The 20785-nt window shown below is 36.7% G+C and overlaps 2 protein-coding genes across 2 annotated transcripts; both read right to left on the reverse strand.

Moving 5' to 3' along the window:
* Positions 1–1094: 1094 nt before the first annotated feature.
* si:ch211-132f19.7 (adenylate cyclase type 8) lies at positions 1095–10734 on the reverse strand. The gene is made up of 18 exons (XM_052619739.1): positions 9654–10734; positions 9158–9307; positions 8945–9075; positions 8740–8851; positions 8509–8636; positions 7895–8053; positions 7577–7808; positions 7033–7221; positions 6864–6964; positions 6570–6771; positions 6385–6477; positions 6059–6231; positions 5337–5418; positions 4716–4874; positions 4346–4492; positions 4071–4163; positions 3053–3167; positions 1095–2600 (listed from the first exon to the last, which is right to left on the reverse strand). The coding sequence occupies exons 1-18, from the start codon at positions 10524–10526 to the stop codon at positions 2194–2196; spliced, it is 3546 nt and encodes a 1181-aa protein (XP_052475699.1). The 5' UTR covers positions 10527–10734; the 3' UTR covers positions 1095–2193.
* A 4749-nt stretch (positions 10735–15483) lies between these two features.
* Positions 15484–20598, reverse strand: LOC128031452 (dnaJ homolog subfamily C member 27). The gene is made up of 8 exons (XM_052619723.1): positions 20003–20598; positions 19556–19638; positions 18700–18769; positions 18204–18368; positions 17999–18121; positions 17754–17914; positions 16543–16671; positions 15484–16127 (listed from the first exon to the last, which is right to left on the reverse strand). Exons 1-8 carry the CDS (start codon positions 20087–20089, stop codon positions 16124–16126), a joined length of 822 nt encoding a protein of 273 aa, XP_052475683.1. The 5' UTR covers positions 20090–20598; the 3' UTR covers positions 15484–16123.
* Between the last annotated feature and the right edge of the window lie 187 nt (positions 20599–20785).

Raw genomic sequence — 20785 nt, forward strand, 5'->3', positions numbered from 1 at the left:
AATTAGCATTAGATTATCCGTTGCTGTTACAGAAAGTGATGAAATGGTAACTTTTGTCAGTCCCCGCTTCCTCTGCACCAATAGAGAGAGTTTTTAGTCTTTGTGGATTGATCATGAGACCACACCATGCTTGGTTGGGTAGCAGGATGGTCTCCTCACTTAATTTTTTGAAAAGTAATTATGCCCATCTGTAATCTTCACAACATCTAAAGTGCACATAATCCAAGACATTTTCAGGATATTAGTCATTAGTTAAGCTTCAGGGTTAAAAGTTATGTGAAAGCTGTTACAGTTGAACATGAACAGGTATAGTGGTACAGTAATGTTACTTGTACTAGAAGTGTTATGTGGAATTACAATATAGAGTCGTACAGTAATGTTATGTGTACTAGAAAGGTTATATGGATGTGTATAGTGGTACAACGATGTTATGTGAAAATGGGCACTTAATATTGACAAGTAACAATTCATAATTCGGTAACACTTTAGAATAAGGTTCCATTAGTTAATGTTAGTTAATGTATTAATTAACATGAACAAACAATGAATAATACATTTATTACTTTATTTATTAATCTTCGTTAATGTTAGTTAATGAAAATACAGTTATTCATTGTTAGTTCATGGTAATTCACAGTGCATTAACTAATGTTAACAAGCACAACTTTTGATTTAAATAATGCATTAGTAAATGTTGAAATTAACATGAACTAAGACTTATAAATGCTGTAGAAGGATTGTTCTTGCTTAGTTCATGTTAACGAAAGTAGTTAACTAACATTAACTAATGGAACCTTATTCTAAAGTGTTACCCATAATTCTAGTAAAATTACCTTTACACCACATACTATGTGGCCCTTTTACCCTTTATTGTTTCCATCATACATTTTACATACTCTTGAAGATTTCTTTAGGTCTTGTCAAAGACCCAATCTCTCTGGTCTCGGTCTTGACTCGGACTCGACCCTTTCTGAACTCGGTCTTGACTCGGACTCGACCCTTTCTGAACTCGGTCTTGACTCGGACTCGACCATCTCTGGACTCGATCTGGACTCGGACTCGAATGAGCCGGTCTCGACTACAACACTGCTCAGTGGTAGAGCATTGCGTTAGCAGTGCAAAATGTCATGGGTTCAATTCCCAGGGAACAAACATACTGGTAAAAAAAAATTATAATAATAATAATTTATAGCCTGAATGCCCTGTAAGTCACTTTGGATACAAGTGTCTGCTAAATGCAAAAATGTAACTCTAACCAATTAGAAATACCTTTATTCACGCCCACTGCTCCTGGCTGCAGTTATCCCTACTTGGCAGAAACTCAGCAGAAACATAATTTGGTGGTAGTGTGTGCCAGATATTTTGTTTTACATACTTTTCATAGAAGGGTGGAACAATATGGTTTTATATTAGAACAATGATCCTGGGATTTATAGCTTCTCCAGGGTGTTAATGAATAATACAAATGTGTCAGACAATCAGCTAATTAGCTTAGCATGGTTGACCTTATTGTTTAATTTGTCAGTGGCAGTTGAACTTTTGCACACTATTTTGGTCTTGTTTGGTTATTTGAACGCTTTTAATTTTTTGAACATTGTTCAACATTGCCAAAAATCCCAGTGATAACTCCAGGGCAAAAGAAACATGGCTTTTAAATGTTCTTCACTGTTTCCATTGTGATAAGCCATTTGTGCAACAGATACAGATACATACGATTTGGGTTTTGTTTCTCACATAATCTGACTTTTCCATTCAGGATTCAGATTTTTTTCCCCAACACAATTCCGAGTTTACACTACGCAATTCTGAATTGTGAGTTTATATCTCCCTTTTTTATCTTCTTTAATTGCGAATTTTCACAATTAACTTTTTTCCCTGCAGTTGCAAGTTTATGTCTCACAATTCAAATTTACATCCTACAATTCTATATATATACACATAGCAAAAAGTGTCAGAATTGTGAAAAAGAGTTGAAATCATCTTTTTAAATTCTGTGGCGGAAATGGGCTTCCATAATAACCATCTTTGAATATCAATAGAAATCTGGTCATACAAGAAAATTAAGTTGTTACTATTCAGAAAAAAACAACAGATAATGTGGAAAATCTCTTGAAGGCAATGACTCATGAAAGAGACATAAGAGTCTCTAAAAGAGGTATTAAATACAGTTCCTGTCCAGTTTTCAATAAAAGTTCATGTGATCTCCATAAGATGAAAACCTCCATTGGCCTCTCGTAATTCCTCTTTCTTACGGGCCTGAACCAGGGAAAAGACCACGGCAGCAAGAGTGTTCCTCCCGAGAGAGATCCCTCTGCTGGTGCTTCTCTCAGCGTAACTTGAGCTCTGTTCCCTGCTGCTAACAAAGTACGTGCGGACCCCTCCCCGCTGTTCGCTAACTCCTTTGACGTAGATATCTCCTCTAAGCTGTAGCACAAAGCCGCGGTCAGCCAGGATACGGCTTGTGGCCTCTGGGACCTGAATACGCCCACTGAGCCCTGTGCTGTCCATTCGGCTAGCAAGATTCACAGTCATGCCCCAGATATCATACTGGGGTTTAGTGGCACCAATCACTCCGGCGACTACAGGCCCGTGAGAAATACCTGTAAGATAGAAAAGCAGTTTTATGCACAATAAAGTTGTTTCAGGAGAAGATTAAGGTACTACATTTTTGTTTTGTTTTTTTAGATTACAAAGCAAACATTTTCTCCTGGAATAAAATACATCAGTTGTATATAATAAGACCAGGAAGGTGCATCAAGAAAGTAAAACAGGGACAAGCAACATGTTGTAATTTTAGATTTCAATTCAAAGATTGTATTATTGTTATAATATTCTTAATTACCCAATGCAATCACATGAAAATCATATTGATGGTTTTGTTTAAGCTCATTAGTGTGTCTGAACTGGTCCGAGCAGGTTAAATTAATTCACTTCATAGCAAGTAGTCATCAAACAAATAAAGCAAATCCTATTTAAACTGATATATTAATTACCAGTAGATTTTTGTTTATTACTAGTAGAGATGCTAAATAGAAGAATAGCACAATCTTACCGACACGCAACTGGAAGTTGTTTGAGGTACGTTTGTTTATTTGTTTCAGAGTTTCTTGCATGGCCAAAGCGAACAGAACCAGTGTACTGAGGTGAGCCCACTCATCTTCACATTCCTATAAAATACACATTAATGAAACAGAGCCTTAATTTAGAAAAATTTAACTTTTCAGTTACTACTTACCTGCTACTTAATTGCTATTTATATTTCTAAATTGTAAATTATTTGCGATTATTTCTGAATACTTTTTCTATGTTTTATCCTGACCGACCTGGCCAGAATTGAAGAGATAGTTCACCCAAAAATGAAATTTACCCCATGATTTACTCACCCTCAAGCCAGGTGAATATGACTTTCTTCTTTCAGATGAATACAATTGGAGTTATATAAAAAAATGTCCCGGCTCTTCCAAGCTTTATAATGGCAGTGAATGGTGGTTGAGATTTTAAAGCCCAAAAAAAGTGCATCCATCCATCATAAGAAATGCTCCGCATGGCTCCAGGGGGTTCATAAAGGCCTTCTGAAGTGAAGTGATGCATTGGTGTAACAAATATAAGTTGAAAAACATCCTTATTTACAACTTTATAAACCATAATCTCTACCTTTATTCACCCTTTGGAGCTGTGTGGAGTGCTTCTTATGATGGATGGATACACGTTTTTGGGCTTCAAAATCTCGACCACCAATTGCTGCCATTATAAAACTTGGAAGAGCCAGGACATTTTTTAATATAACTCTGACTGTATTTGTCTGAAAGAAGAAAGTCATATACACCTAGGATGGCTTGAGGGTGTGTAAATCGTGCTATTTTTAATTTTTTGGGGTGAACTCTCCCTTTAAAATTGTAATATTTTGTATTATATATTAATTATTAATATTGTATTCATTTATTAATAAAAAATCTGATTACAATATTGATCTAATCAAACGTATGTTTATAATACTATCAGCAACACTGGCTGATACTGATTTTCTAGTTATATTGTAAGGCACACAGCAAAACAAATGTAGCACAGACCTGTTTTCCAGGAGACAGGCCAGATGCAGCCATGTAGCAGCTGCCAATGGTTTTGATTTTCTCTAAGTCCTGGAAGTAAGGCTCTTCCAGTAGCTAAGGGGCCAACATGGAAAAAGATTAAGCAAGCCTGTCTTGAAATGCCTGCCTGGATTTGAAATTTCACATTTGCAATGTCTTATGATAAAGTCAACATTTGCACATTTTGAAATACATTCCATTAGTAACATCAGAGTTGTCTGGTCTTGGGCTTCAACCTTTTGCACAATTTCACACACCTCATCAAAGTCAGCGATGATCTCATTAAGAAGGCGCAGACATTCCACATCTTGATGAATCAGCTCTTTCTTCTCGTAATAATCTGTAAAGCCTGGAATGGAAGCAAACATCACCCCAACTCGCTCGTAGGATTCAGAGAACAGGTCCTTGGAGCCAAAGAATTCATACAGAGAAAATGCAGGAGTGTTATTTATTACTAATGGATAAATGAAAATGCTCCATAACTACTGAAATGATTGAAATTCTTCAAATTAGCCTCAATTTGAAAATAAACAGCTGGATAATTTTATTACATATATTATTATTTTTTATTTCTAACCAAACTTTAACCAAACTATTAAGATTTGTCATCAATAATCATGCAACTACCTCATTGTTCCTGTCTCTCTCAAGAAAGTGGCGTGCGACATGGGCAGGAAGGATGTTGTACAGCAGACACTCATTATGCTCCCTAAGTTCCTTCATGTCCTCTACTTCCTGTCTGGCCTGAAGACGCCACAGGAAGTCAAGTCTTGATGTAGTTTCTAACTGTAAGAATAAGTAAAATATTCATTAATTATTAAAGGAACACTCCACTTTTTCAAAAATAGGCTAATTTTCCAACTCTTAAACTTTAGAGCTTAACAGTTTAATTTTACCTTAACTATCGTAGTACACGATGTAACTACAAAAGAGTTAAGTTTTAAATAGGAAAAATATAGAAACTCTTTTGTAATTTTTGAGTGAGATGCTAACGGTCTAATCAGATTCAATGATCTATGCTAAGCTAAGCTAAGCTAAGCTAAAAGTGCTACAGCCAGACTCTGAGATCGGCTGAATGGATTCGAAAACAGTAAAACTCAACTGTTTAACTCTAGGGGAGTTGGAAAATGAGCCTATTTTCAAAAAATTTGGAGAGTTCCTTTAAATATGTAATGATTACATTATTATTCAAATCACTAGCAGTAGCATATAATTTTGAATTCCTATGATTAAATACTTGAATAATACCTGTCTACTGTTGTAGAGGACAACCACAACAAACATGGCCATTAGCAACACAGAAACGCCTTTGCGTCTGAGGTACTGATTTCTGGGCAAAACACACACATATAAAGCTTACATAAGCAGGGCCACAACAATTCAACAGTCCAGGAAGTAAATAATTTTCTTGACTTTCTAAACAAGTTTGATGTAGTATATGAAAAATAATAATGACTAAGACTGAAAGGATAAATCTTTGAAAAATCTAGTGCTTAGAAATGCAATGTTACACTTTTGAAAAACATGCATACAATTTCCAAGAAAACAATTAGCAGATCTAAAAAATTTTAAGTGGCATAAATTTTGTACACTTTGAGTGCACACAAAAAAATTATATATATATATATATATATATAATATATATATCTAAATAATAATCACAAAATCATAATTTTAATATTTAACTTTTTTTTAATATTTACTTTTTTATTAAAGTATATTGTCAAGTTATGGTTGGTGTAATTTGACTTTAACTAATCTTGCTTTTTCATATAAAAAAATATAATTTTGATATTTGACCTGGAAATATACTGTAACTTTCAAAACTCAAAATTTCCTCTATATCAAAATATTAAAATAAATGTCTTGTTCAAAAATTGTTGGATTGTCAATGTCAAAGTCAAACACAGTACCACATTAAGGAAGACTGTTTGATATAACCTCGTTGATAAATAATTAAAATATTGTACCTCTGAATTTGGCCGTTTTGGTGTTGGCGGACAAAGAGCACATGGAAGGCTACCTCAATGAGGTATGTGTAAACTGCAATGACTAACATTAGTACTGCCAACTTCAACAGACAGCTGAGCCTCAGGAACACAGCACACGTCACCATGGCCACCATACCACTCAAAACAAAGAACTGCAGAGAGACGGACAGTTTCACTGAATTTAGTGCAGTCATAAGCATAGCAATAATGAAATGTGGTAAAATTAGGTTGGCTGTATCAGAATAAGCATTACTGGAAGTTGTTTCACCTGTGACACATTTGTATTAAATATGTATCTACTGTACCTCAGGATGAGTGCAGATGTTTACTGGCCACTGTGCACCTTGTTCTGAGTTCTTGTTACTTTCATTAGCCTCTCCAACCATGTCACACCACAACTGTACAAATCAATAGAGAAATAAACAAAGGCAGACAGATTAAAGAGAAGTATTTTAATTTGGCCAAAACCACAAAATATTCTGGCACTCACAATATCACAGGAGGCCACACCAAAGTTAATAGCAATAGCGGTGAGGGTGAGCAGGTTCCGGATACTCTTGGTCTCATGTATCCAGCAGCACAGATGTTGTAAGTACGGTGGAGAGCGTTTAAATTCCTCAGCCAGTGTTACTAGAAGCAGTAGCACGTAGACAAGCAGGAATACTAAAAACTGGATTACCATAGGATAGATTCTGTGGGATGGAACAAAATTGAAAATGTAATACTGCTACATTTCAAAAATCTAAAAAGTGCAGAGAGGCTTGAGAGAATAGTAAAGGCTCACTGTGGTGAGGGGACGAGGACCTGAACAGCCATGATGAAGAGGAGCATTAGGAATGAGCAGGCCAAGTTGGATTTGAACATCTCATCTCTCATCTGAGAAAACTGAAAGTGCAAATCTTTAAGCAAAAATGCCATGCAAAATATAAAAGCTGCTCATCGGCGGTCCATACCTTTCCCTCGATGTGTCTGTCTTTGAAGACTAGTGTGATGGGTGTGATGTGTTCTTTGCGCATTCGCTCACTACTGCGCACCTCGATGGCTTGCTTGATCCTCTTGTTGATTTCTCGAGAGCCAGCACAATGAGCAGTAATCTGATTGGGCAACTGCACTAGGGAGCCATTGGTGAAAGTGGCTAAGATCTAAAAGATGACAATAAAAAAGCATCGCATGCATTTCGGTGGGAAAACAAATTATACAACTATTATCAATACAGATAGATGACTGTTATACGTTTGTTTATTTGTTGTTAAATCATCTTGGTCAATATATTGCCAATATAATTAACTATGTACTAATTTCTTTAGCAAATCGTAAAAATATTGTTTATAATTAGAATGAAATATTGCTTTCTTAAGTATCAGTATCAGTTACTAAAGAATTCACTGAATAACAAATTGTGGCACTATTTAAAAGGTTTGATAAGTTTTCATCTTATGACTAACTAGAGAGGACATTTAGATCTATGTCAGGTTTAAGAGGCCAACACAGACTCACGCAGTTCATTCCAATGATGTTATCAAAAGGAAGCTCAGCACTCCATGTCGTCTCATCTTTGCTGGTCTTCCGGACTTTAGGGGGCTCCTTGTCTTCCTGTGGCGTGTGGCAGATCAGAAAAGTATCGATCTTGTGTTTGCGTAAAAACTCATTCCGCTGATAGCCTTGACCTTCTTCTGTCTCATATACCCCATCTAGACAGTCCAGGGTTGCTCGTGATATATGAATCCTCCTATTATTATAAAATTTGATATATTATTCTAGTATCAATTTTATTTGGCTAAAAATATGACCATGCTAGTGATTTGGTGTACTTGCCCTGGGACCCCTCCAGCTTCTAGCATGTTGGCAACATCTACGTCCCAAGACCACACATCAAACTGCCATTTCTGCAGACCCAAAACCCCACACAGAACCGAGCCAGAGTGAATGCCAATACGCATGTCCATATCTCTCTTCAGCTCCTTACGTACACAACTGACAAAGAAAGAGGGACGCTTAACATCATAATCTCTTTTGTTTTCATAAGAAGATTTAGATGTAAATCGCTATAGAGCATCAATAACAATGCAGGAAAAATAGAATACAAATGTTCCAAAATATCAGACATGTCCAATCCTGCTCCAGGAGGGTCAATGTCCTACAGAGTTCAGCTCCATCCTGCCTCAACATGATGTTTCCAGTAATCCAGAAGACCTTGACTAGCTGTTTCAGGTGTACTTAATTTGAGTTGGACAGGAACTTTGCAGGACAGTGAACCTCCAGGAGCGGGATTGAACACACCTGCAAAAGACCTATGAAATTACAATTTTGATACAGTTTTGATAGCGCCACAGAGCAGAAATAATTGAATGTAAGGCTTGCTTACAATCTTTGCACATTAAACTGGAAGAAACCTTTAAGTAGATGGGCAAAATACGTAACATACACACCATATAGTGTTGATCATTGCCAGACCCATCTCTACACAGCAGCGGGCATGTGCAGTTTGGGGCTCTGGGACCCCAGACACACAGTAATAACAATCTCCAAGAATCTTTATCCTCATGCAGTGATTCTCCTAAAATATCAAAAGATATCTTTCAATTAGCTTCCAACCTTGCATAATTTTGACACTAACTTTTTCCTGCTGTCTGTGAAACTCAAAAGTTAATCTTTCTCACCTCAGCTAGGCGATCAAAGCGACCAAACAGCTCATTGAGTGTACGCACCAATTCCTGAGCTGACATGGTCATGGAGAGAGAGGTGAAACCTTTTATATCAGCGAACAGGATACTGAGACAAGAACAAATACAAGTTCATTTCAATGCACCATTCTTGCAACCTAAATATACAGGAGGAAAATACTACGCAGGGAGCTATGTGTACCTGACGTCTTTGTATTGATGAATGTAGGTTTTATGGAACTGTTGAGGAAGCAATTCATCTTCCATAGCAGTCATATCACCAATCATCTCCGTAGCAATAAATCGAGGAAGAATGGACATCACCAACCGTTCCTAGTGCGACATGATTCCTCTCTTCTTCAGAAATTTCATATTAATGATCTAAGAACATCTTATTAAATCAAAAATCTCAAACCTGTCTTTGGTTCTCTCGTTCCATTTTGACTCGTCCTTCAATGCAACGCCGTGTCTCAAGGAACGCCTGCCTCTGAGCACGATCCGATAAGTAGTGGATGAACAGCCCAGCAGTATTCATACCCATGTACAACAGACCTTTTGCTAGTAACTGAAAACCAAGAGTAAAAGTTAGCACAGTTACTGAAATGAACAAGACAAGCTTCATTCATTCTTGTATTTATCTTTCAAGTTGACAAATGGTTGAAGATTGTTTTGAGATTTTCATTATTCATGTCCTAATAATGGAGCATTTATTAAAAAGAAGACAAAGTACAACTCAACAGACGCATAAAAATCTGAAACTGACTGACTCCATATTTCAAGGATAGTTCTTGTGGTGATCTTTGATTTTAAGGAAACATTGATTTCCTTTTACTTTTTGACACAGCTGAGAATCAAGAAGTGAACTTTGAAGTTAGATGAGCTTTGAGCTTGAGCACGGACCCTTGATTTACCTTTCTTACAATGGCCGTGTCATTGTAGTTCCTAAGGGCATCCACCAACAGGTGCAAGGCAGCGGTGGAGAACCCTATGAAGATGGACCACAGTAGAGGTAGCGGCAAGAGTGTGTAGGTGGCGAAAAGGGTGAAGAGCACATACCAGGATTGGTTCTCCAACCCATATGCCAAACCACCCAGCGCCTGCACGGTCTGGGACAACCAGCTTGCCAGCCCAGCATAGCGCAGGTAATCTGGAGTCATCAATCCTTTACAGGTCAGAACTAAGACACATATGACTGCTCCAAGTCCCATGAAGAGCCCAGCCAACCATCCTTGCTGAGAGTCCACCATCTCAGGGGCCACAGCCAGGTAGATGAAGAGAATATGGAGTTTGGTAAGGATATCAATGACATTAGTGACTACAAGGGAAGTTCGGCGCTGACCAGACGAGTGTTGCTGGTATAGATGCTCAAGATCATGTGATTTGAATTTGTGGTGGAGAACTGGAAGGAAAATGCCACGCACTGTGGAGCCCCAGCTTACGAAGAAGTCAGCATCACTGAGTGAGTCAGTGGACTTGCGTGTACAGGTGGAGTTGCGCTCTCGTAATGGGTGAACGCGGGCTGCAGAGGAACGCCGCTTATGTGTGCCTGCGTTGCCCCGCACAGCTTTGCTACGGATCTGCCTGTTGATGTCATCGATGTAGGCATCAGTAACAATGATTTTGTGAGAACTGGCTGCTCGCCCCTCATGATGCATTCCTCGTTGGTCAATAATGTGACGTACTGCATTCTGCCACATTAGTTGCTTGCGTTTCAGGTTGGTCGAGGGAGGCATAGCTGAGCATACCTTAGGCGAAAGAGTGACTTCTGTGAAACTCAAAGCCATGATCTGAACCTGATTTAAACAGGCTTTAGATCCCAAAACTTAGCTCAAGATCTCTATAAACTGCACAAACCTAAAACAAGACAGAAAAGAAAAAGGTTTAATATTCTGGATGGAACTTTGAAGTTGTATCAGAATGAAAACCATAAACTTTAACATGAAACATGACAATAAGCACAGTGCACTGTATATATAAATAATAATAATAAAAAACAACAACTGTTATTTTATCAGTAAAAGACTGTAAAATGCTACAGTAAAAACCTGTTAACTGGTTTACAGTAAGTTTCCATACTACTCTGAACAAAATTATAAATGCAACACTTTTGTATTCCCCCCCCCCATTTTTCATGAACTGAAGTCAAAGATATAAGAATTGCTCTATGTACACAAAAGGCCTATTTCTCCAAAATAGTTTCCACAAATCAGTCTAAATCTTTGTTAGTGAGCACTTCTCCTTTGCCGAGATAATCCATCCACCTCACAGGTGTGGCATATCAAGATGCTGATTAGACAGCGTGATTATTGCACAGGTGTGCCTTAGTCTGGCCACAATATAAGGCCACTCTAAAATGTGGAGGTTTATCGCACAGCGCAATGCCACAGATGTTGCAATTTTTGAGGGAGCGTGCAGTTGTCATGCTGACAGCAGGAATGTCCACCAGAGCTGTACGTGAATTGAATGTTCATTTCTATACCATAAGCCGCCTCAATGGCGATTCAGAGAATTTGGCAGTACATCCAACCGGCCTCACAACCGCAAACCATGTGTAACCACACCAGCCCAGGACCTCCACATCCAGCATCTTCACCTCCAATATCATCTGAGACCAGCCACCCAGACAGATGCTGCAGCAATTGGTTTGCATAACCAGGTTAGGAAACCAGAAACTGTCTCAGGGAAAGCCCATCTGCATGCTTGTCATCCTCATCAGGGTCTCGACCTGATGGCAGTTCGTCATCGTAACCTACTTGAGTGGGCAAATAGAGTGGGCTTACATTCCATGGCATCTGGCACTAAGGTGCATTTTATTGATGGCATTTTGAATGCACAGAGATATGGTGAAGAGATCCTGAGGCCCATTGCCATTCATCCATGACCATCACCTCATGTTTCAGCATGATAATGCTGAAATAACGTTTCTTCTTATTTATTTTTCTTGTCAGTTGTGTACATTATGGTTAACCTTACATCTGTTAAATTAGTGTATATTGTATTATTTCAGTATCATCATGTGGGTCACCATGATGGGGTTTAGTGTTTGCATGAATGGCACTGTGCACCTTCTATATATTAGTATTGCCTTCCTCAGCTCGTAGGAGTACTTCGATATTTTGGTTTATCAACATTACTACAGTTAATGAAATATGGTATATTATAGTGAATTTAAGTCTGTAAAACCTAAAATGTTGCTACCAGTTTTTTTTACAGTGAAGTTCTGGCAACCACAGCTGCCAGTATTTTACTGTAAATGTCACAGTTTCTTTTTTTTTGTGCCCTTAAAATACCTACCCAGAGTACCCCCCAAAATTAGTTGTATTAAAATTTAATACTCCCCAAAATACACCTAAAATAAATTCAATACCCCTTAACAATGACCAAAACAAGGTCAGTATCCAAGAGTACCCCAAAACAAGTTACCCTCAAAACTCCCACATATATCCCTATAATTTAACCAATACGACCAAAATACACAATGCACGAAATTTGCGCATTAAACTGCATATTAAAAATGAGGAATATTGCTGCAATAAGTCAGACTATTCATTCATAATGATTTGCAGAAGATATTATTCATTTATACTGTTCATATTAAATGCAATAAAAGTAAAAGTAAATGAAAGGATACTTGCCATTGTTGTGGTGCTGCAAGCTTGATAAATCATATAATGATGCATGCATCTGCTCCTCCATGAACAATAGCCCAGTTAAACTGATCCAGACCACAGCAAATATCTAATACAGTACATTCTTGTCCCTCAAAGGTGGGATACTCTGCATCTGAGTGCAGAATGAGTCTACTTTGACAGTTTTCCTGTCTGCCATGCCATTCATCATAACTATGCTTTGCATTATTTGTTCCGATACTTTTCAACCATGTTATCCATCACTTCACCTTAAAAAAAAAAAAAAAAAAAAAAAATCCTTTGCATTGGATAACGTCAAGGCCACCCCAGTCCTGTCTGCGGCTGATTGACTCAGTTTTGAGTAGCACTGTCTTCAGGTGATGAAGTGACTGCTTGGCCAGATGGTCTGAAAAGCTGCCCTGACCCTTCTGAGAGGTAGCAGAGCACAATCTGCTGAAGCTTATCCTATGGAAGAATCCCGACTCTTAATGGAAATGTTTAGAGGCAAAAATAAGTGGACTTGAACTCCGAGCTGAGGCAGTGACAAAGGGGCTTGGGATCTAATGCACATACACACAAGTGCGCACACACACAGAGAGAGGGAGGCAGTAATAGGTTGAAATATAAGGGATTATCTACTCAGCAAAAGCACACGTGATCCATTAAGGCCTCATGGGCACAGCTAACAGGATAAAGTCAGTGACAGTTGAGTTTATGTGTGGAGGTAATTGCTAGGTTAAAATCTAATTGCTCTTAAAAACTAGTTTTTAGAAAGCTATTTGTTTATCAAAGTTTCAAAAAGTAGATAAGTTTTAAATATATGTATATTTTTACAAAATCTACAGGCTATCTTGCTCCATTGTTAGACTATAGATAGATAGATAGATAGATAGATAGATAGATAGATAGATAGATAGATAGATAGATAGATTAGATGTGTGTATAGATTAGTTATTATAGGCTAGATATTATTAGGAGAAAATGTGATCGTTTGTGATTGGCTGACATCTGCTCTTGAGCAGACACAGAGAAGGGTTTTAGTTAGCAGGCTAGGACACTGATTCAGGGAATGTGGGAAGTAAGCTGGATAAAGTGCTTCTCACTGATCTGGTTACCACCGATATATGCCAGGTCAGAAAGTGACTGAACCATCTGTTTCCTTTAACACATAAATAATAATTATTTTCACTTGAGTGGATGACTTGAGCAAAAAAAAGGTTGAGTTGCCTCTATCCGCTGCCTTAATTTTTACAGTATTTATATAATATAATAGCCTAAAAGGCCATTTATACAAAATGTGTTTTTGCATTCCACCGTATTGCTTTTCCAATGTTTTTCTATGTAAATATGTGCTCAATGGTCAAATTTGATTGTTGTGTCTGTTGAATTATCTTGAGTGTCATGGTATTCTAAAAACGTGGCACTTAAGTTAAAAGAATTCAACTTTTATGAAAACACACCTCTAGACACCTCCTTTTTTCACTCCACTCCACTGCTCTGCATCTCATAAAAAAAAAAAAAAAAAATCAATCTGTGTGAATGACCCATCATTTTGTAGCTTTTGTGTTTTAGTTTGTAATGTTGAGGTTATACTGCGATTTTCAAAAAACAAAAGGCAAAAGTGATTTATAATTATTAATTTATTTCACTATATAAGCCGAATGGAAAAAGTATATGCTTCTGTGCATAAAACAGAGCCACTTTTTCCATTGAGCAGTGGCCTTGGCATTCATGTAAACAGGCCTCATCTTTGTATTCAGCATAATTACAAACATGCTTCTTACTCATGCCTTAACGCATTTTACACTCAAACAAATCAATGTCACAGAATGAAACAAAAGAAAACAAAAGTGCCTCCAGTTAAAAGATTTGCTATTATGTTGTGAGTGTAGCTAATGAAACATTTAGGAGTACAACATTACGGATGATGTTACTAACATTGGTTGGGTAAATGTTACATATTCAAACATAAAGAACAAGGCAGCTCATTATCAAATGCCCTTGAAAATAAACACATGTAATAAAGATCACAAAACGTGTACTTTCAGGTAATTGTTTAAAAATATAAATAATGGTTACATTGCACATATAGATTCACATTGTGTTGTAAACACCACAGTTCCATAAAAATTACAGTGCATTACAGTGATTGTTACCTACATAGAAGTGTTCATATACAAGGGCCAAATAAATCATTGTTGAACTAATGCATGTTGGCACTACACAGCTCTGCTAATGTAACAGATTTATCTTAGTTATATTTATTCCAGTGCTGTTGTAAACAAATCCCCTTTGTTCTTGTGTTATCCTTGGACCAGATATCATTACTGTGGCAGATTTACAAATAGTTTCTTACAAGCCTACAACACTTCAGAAAAAAAGAAAAGAAAATATAGCTTGAAAAAAAAAATAATAATAATAATTATATATATATATATATATTGGTCAAGCTACTGTCTCAACACCAATGGCTAGATTTTCAGTTTTGCACTTAGCAAAACCCCTAAATGTTGTGTAATGACTGGTAAACAGCACTCTGATACACTTTAATATAGTTTTGGCACTAGTAACCACAACCTATACTAGACTACTGTTCAAAAGTTTGGGTTTGGTACATGTTTTTAATGTTTCTTACAAGTTTCTTATGCTCATCAAGGCTTCATTTAATTTACCAAAAATACTGTAAAACAGTAAATTATGAAATATTATTACAATTTAAAATACCTGTTGCATATTATATTATTCCAATATACTAATTTGGTGCTCAACAAACATTTCTTATTAACATCAATGTTAAAATTTTCGTAACAATGTTATTGTCTTTGTCTTTGCATGTTTGATCAATTTAACACCTTGTTGAATAAAGGTATTATTTATATATATATATATATATATATATATATATATATATATATATATATATATATATATATATATAATACCCATAAGGGAATAACTTAAGTTAAATAAACAAAATGCATGTGCATGACATGCACCATATTTCTTGAACTGGTTGATTTACATTATCTCTACTGAAATTGAATTCTCTTCAAAAGACAAGCAACATTCTAGAAAGCAGATGTTAAATGTGAGTAGCCTTACATAAAAAAAATACATTTTGCTCATTTATTTGTAACAAAAATGTACAGTACATTTTTGTAAATAAATAAATACATTTTAAATAAATTATATTGCACTGCTGTAAATGTATTGGACACGTTATATTTTCTGCTCATGCTTTTTCTGCTCTTTGGAGTGAACTGAGGTGAAGAACTGGGAATCATGTAGGTCATAGCGTCCCTGTGAGGTGCATCGGGATTAAACAATAGCATTAGAATGCTAAGTCCGGCTAACAAATCAGTTGGTAAATAAGTGGTCTTTCACCTGTACATCTATGGGAGTAAAGAAGCACACCAGTCACAGGACATACTGAGAAAAGAAGGATCCACCAAATTCATCCTCACGCTCCAAGATAATGTGACATGCACATGATTTGGGCTGAAATCTTACAGCATTATTGTTGTTTCCCTACTACAACTTTTAACATCAGCATGTATTTTACATTATAAACAGGACAGATGTGTGTCATAGTATAAACAGTGTCGTAGCTGTATGTCAAACTCAGCTGTTACTAAGTCTTTGTTGGAGTCCAGAGGCTTCTCCGTGTGTCTAAAGCGTAATCCTCACTGAGAAGGGAACTCTGCAAATGCGAGGCAACTCTCCAACTCCAACTAATGGCAATGTGAAGCTGATCAACTTAAAACAAGGGAACATAGTTAAGTTTCGGCCTTAAGGAGTCATTTGTTGGTTTTTGATGAAATCTTGAGGGTGAAAACACTTCTGTGGTGCTACAATGATATTTGTCCTTCAGAAATTCTGATAGCATATTTAAACTGCCCTGACAATTGTTTTTAATGCACATTTAATTATCAAAAAAAGTAAATAAATATATAATTAATACAAATTCAACAAACAAAACACCACAGCAACCAATAAAAACAAACACAAAGAATGTTCATTTAAAAAAAAAAAAAAATAAGAAGAAGAATATTTCGATGGCACAATGAAGATGAAAACAATCTGTTTATGGCATATCTCAGACACGATGTGGAGATTGTGTTTGTAATGGAAACCATGTGAGATGCACTTGTGTGTGGGCGTACGCTCCTACTTGATATTCTTGAGTAGCGATGTGCGAGCATTAACCACTGCTTTAAAGGCATCCTCACTGCCTGGGGCCACACACTTGTCCGGGTGCAACAGTACAGCCAACTTCCTGTATGCCTTGTTAACTTCCTCCCTACAAAGCACGAAATGAGAAAAACCTATTGGTCTCATGTTACACACATCAAACAGACTTTTAAAATGATGATATGGCAAACCACTGTGGTCCCACTAAAGAGGGATCACAGCGAAGAATCGGCTAAGGAAGAAGCATTGTGATTGGCTGGGAATGAGAAATGACACAAGCTCATGATTGGTTTCCCAGGGTGTTGGGGAAATCTCAAAGAGGTTAATTAAGCTGGCAGGAGAGAATTTAGGGATGGTAAGTGGATTGAAGGCATTCTCTAATGATCTGACCCACGTGAATAAACCAGCCAAGCTAACACAAACGGCAGTGTTGCATCAATAATACTGAGACAAATAACAGTATCAAACTTGTTGCTTACTATTAAGCATCTGACAGTCTGTTTACAAACAACACAGCTTTTTATGGCTGGTTAAAACTTTAGAGAACAAAGCCCAGTGGCCTACTGTGTATAATATAGTACATTCAATATTTACATTTATTTTATTATTATTAAATTATGTGATATATTACATTTATGGCATTTTATCAGCCATCAGCCACCATGCATGCTTTTTTAAATATCCACACTATTTTTTTTTCAGTCAACCATATCACCATCAAATAAATTTCTAATATACAAAAAATAAATTATACAACAAATCAGTTGTATAACATTGTCAAATCACTGGTCAGGCATTAACAAAAATGGGATGCACTGCATTAGACAAATTCATATACACACACTACTGTTTAAAAGTTTGGGGTCAGTTAGATTTACTTTTATTAAGCAAGGATGCATTAAAATTGACAGTAGATAAATGTATAATGCTAAAAAAGGTTTATATTTCTATTTACAATAAATGCTGTTCTTCTGAACTTTCTATTCATCATCGTAAAAAAAAAAAGGATCAGTTTCCACAAAAATATTAAACAGCATTACTTTTCCAACATCGATAATAATAAGAAATGTTTCCTAAGACACAAATCAGCATATTAAAATGATTAAAATGATGATCTAAATAGCAATTTATCCAGAGTATGATAAACAAAGGTTGAGCAGCACTAGCAAACACGTTTAGCATGCAATTTACCTTGTGGCCCCAGGTTTAACCCCCAGCATATCCCAGCTGTCTTTGCTGCTACGGATGCGTCTGATTGTGTCGGCCTGCTCTTTAGTAAAACCTACATTGACCTCTGGAGTGGGTCTCTTCCCTCCATTTTCACACATGTCAGTTATGGATGAGAAAAAGGACTGTGGAGGTGGACACACATTAAATAAACGACGGTCAACAGAATGTCAGGGCTGTAATCTGTAGACGCGCGTGAGAGCAAATACCTGAAACATTTCATTGATGCCTTCACCACTCTGAGCAGAAGTTTCAAAGTAGTGAAATCCTCTGCTTTCGGCCCAAAGTTTGCCCTCACTCTCATCCACAACTCGTCTTTTCGTCAGGTCGACCTTTATGGGTGAGAGACCACACTTTATAACAGTCTCTCTCTTATGTTATATCACAGATTACACATTTAAGCGCCAGCGGCACCTTGTTGGCACACACGACGAAGATGATGTTCTCCATGTTGGCCTGTGAGCCCATTTCCTGCTTCATCTCTGTGAGCCAGCTGTCCAGAGCGTCAAAACTCTCCCTCAGTCCAACATCATAGACCAGAATCACCCCCTGAGAGTCCTTATAAAACTCATTGCGGACCTGTAAAACACACAGCATCAATCCCCCTCAGCATCAGACTCTCACAGCCATCACAAGCAAATAACCTGTGACCAATTTCTATACATGGCAACAAGAAAAATACTAAATGCTGATGCCATAAGATTCTACAGGCACGAAATTACATGGACAGCAGCTCAACACTACCACACTGTGGTAAGTCTGATGTACTCATAAAGCTATAACAAAAAACTATTCTTGATTTCATTGTGTTTTTAAAAGAGCCATTTGTTTACACATTTTTTTTTAATTAATTTGTAACACACTTAATCATGTGCATACACATACAACTATAAAATAAACCAAGCAATACCTCATAAAAGAAAGGATGTCCAGCCATATCAAAAATGTTTACTTTTATCTCCCTGTCTCGAACCTGAACCCTTGAGGTGAAGAAAACCAAAAGAAACAAACATTTCATTTTCATTCCATCAGTGAATCCCTCGATTTGTACTTTATTAATAGACATAACTGTCTTTTGCATCTAAAAATACGTTTTTGTTTTTGTTCTTTTAATATTGAACATCCATGCAAAATGGTAGATACAATCAATGAATAAATAAATACATAAATACAATTAAATGATAATATTTCCAGCCAGTAGAACCTGGTGTTTATGTGCCATTGATATGATCAGAATTACATTTAGTCACTTAGCAGATGCTTTTATCCAAAGCGACTTACAAATGAGGATAATGGAAGCAATCAAAATACAACAAAGGGGGAATGAAATATAAGTGCTATAACGAGTCTCAGTTAGTTTAAACGCAGTATACGTAGCAAATGCTTTTAAATAATATAATAAATAAAAAGAAAACAGGTAGAATAGAAAAAATAGCACAAGATAGTCTTTTTTATAGTATTTTTACATATAGAACTGTTTAATAGATGAAAAGAAAATTGAATAAAAAAAGATTAGAAAGGTAGTTAGATTTTTGTAAAGAATAGAATTATAATAGTGGGTGCTAAAGTTAGAGGGTCAAATAAAGATTGACGATGGAGATGGGTTTTAAGCCGATTTCTGGAGATGGCTAAGGACTCTGCTTGGATTGAGCTGGTCAGGTCATTCCACCAGGAGAGTTGAACGAAATTCTTGCTTTCTGCCTTTTGAACCTCATATTTAATAATAATGACAAAGAGAAATCATTTGTCAAGTCCACAACACTTACTTGGTTACACCATAATCTATCCCAATAGTGGCTAGATACTTGGGCACAAACCGCTTCTCACAGTACCGTTTAATAATACAGCTCTGAAACAATAAACATAAATATTATGAAATATTACATGCTTTAGGAATCCTAGTATGTTACTGCACCTACTGTGCAGGATAACCTAAAAACAATATCATGCTAAATGAATAGCTCCTAAATGAAACTAAGATTACTAACAAAAATATATTTACAGTATCAGTATCCGTGTACATCAAATACATAATAAAACATGTATAAGGGGAAAGCAGTTAGTTCTTAGAGAGAACATTAATTGAACATCAAACTACTGATACGTTCAAACACATGTATCATTAACACAAGATCATCTTAACAAACACATGTAAAGAACCACCTGATCTCTGAAGTTTGATGTCTGTATGGTTCACAACAGTCTATTCTTACCTTCCCCACTTCTGCATTTCCCAAACTAATGACCTTAACCCGTAAAGACTTCTTGTTTTCTCGCCTCTTCTGAACATTCGTGTCCATATTGCACTTATTTGCAAACCTCGTTCAAAGGAGAAGAAGAAATATCACTAGAATTCACGTATGTTTATGTCCGAGGCGGTCCGTGGACACGGTGAGCAGCTGACTGTGTGGCTAACAGAGAGCCAGTGTATCACGAAATATCACGCATAACATTTTTTTTTCCCATAAACCCAATGTACATTTCATGCATGTTTTCCCCGGACAAAAAAACGCATTTATTTTAGGAGGTAAAATTATTTAATCTCGACATGCTAACGGGCTAGATGCGCTAGCAACGACTATTTGCTTAGCTACACGGTTAAAAACGACAGATTCAACAGAGACTTGTAAAAAAACATATATATCTATATATATGTAAACTAGTGGTCTTGAAACAGCGTTTTACATTATATATTTCATAAAGACGTTAAAGTCAATTAGAAGAAATAAGAATATTCTTTGTAATAAAAAGAAACTGGGGAAATTTATAGCAAACAGATTGGGGTTTCTATGGCGACCGCAACCCTCATACACAGATTCGACAGAGGGGAGTCAATTGGCGATGTCCGCTTCGTGAACGAATCATTTGAAGAGGAAAAAACGGTTGAATCGGTTCACAAGCTGTTCTCGACTCACTCACCAACTGAATCAAAAACTCTATCATGTCAGACTCGTGAATTTGTCGAGAAACGATGGGCAAGCTGATTAATATAATTT

Source organism: Carassius gibelio, chromosome A17 (assembly GCF_023724105.1).
Source record: "Carassius gibelio isolate Cgi1373 ecotype wild population from Czech Republic chromosome A17, carGib1.2-hapl.c, whole genome shotgun sequence".
Classification (NCBI taxonomy): domain Eukaryota; kingdom Metazoa; phylum Chordata; class Actinopteri; order Cypriniformes; family Cyprinidae; genus Carassius; species Carassius gibelio.

Coding starts and splice junctions, on each gene's coding strand:
- si:ch211-132f19.7 (XM_052619739.1), bottom strand. CDS start 10,526: ATGGCTTTGAGTTTCACAGAAGTCACTCTTTCGCCTAAGGTATGCTCA. Junction 4,493..4,715: donor AGAGAGACAGGAACAATGAG/GTAGTTGCATGA, acceptor TTTGGCTCCAAG/GACCTGTTCTCTGAATCCTA. Junction 3,168..4,070: donor GCCTGTCTCCTGGAAAACAG/GTCTGTGCTACA, acceptor TGTATTTTATAG/GAATGTGAAGATGAGTGGGC.
- LOC128031452 (XM_052619723.1), bottom strand. CDS start 20,089: ATGGACACGAATGTTCAGAAGAGGCGAGAAAACAAGAAGTCTTTACGG. Junction 18,122..18,203: donor TCGTCGTGTGTGCCAACAAG/GTGCCGCTGGCG, acceptor TCACCCATAAAG/GTCGACCTGACGAAAAGACG. Junction 17,915..17,998: donor GCATCAATGAAATGTTTCAG/GTATTTGCTCTC, acceptor CCACCTCCACAG/TCCTTTTTCTCATCCATAAC.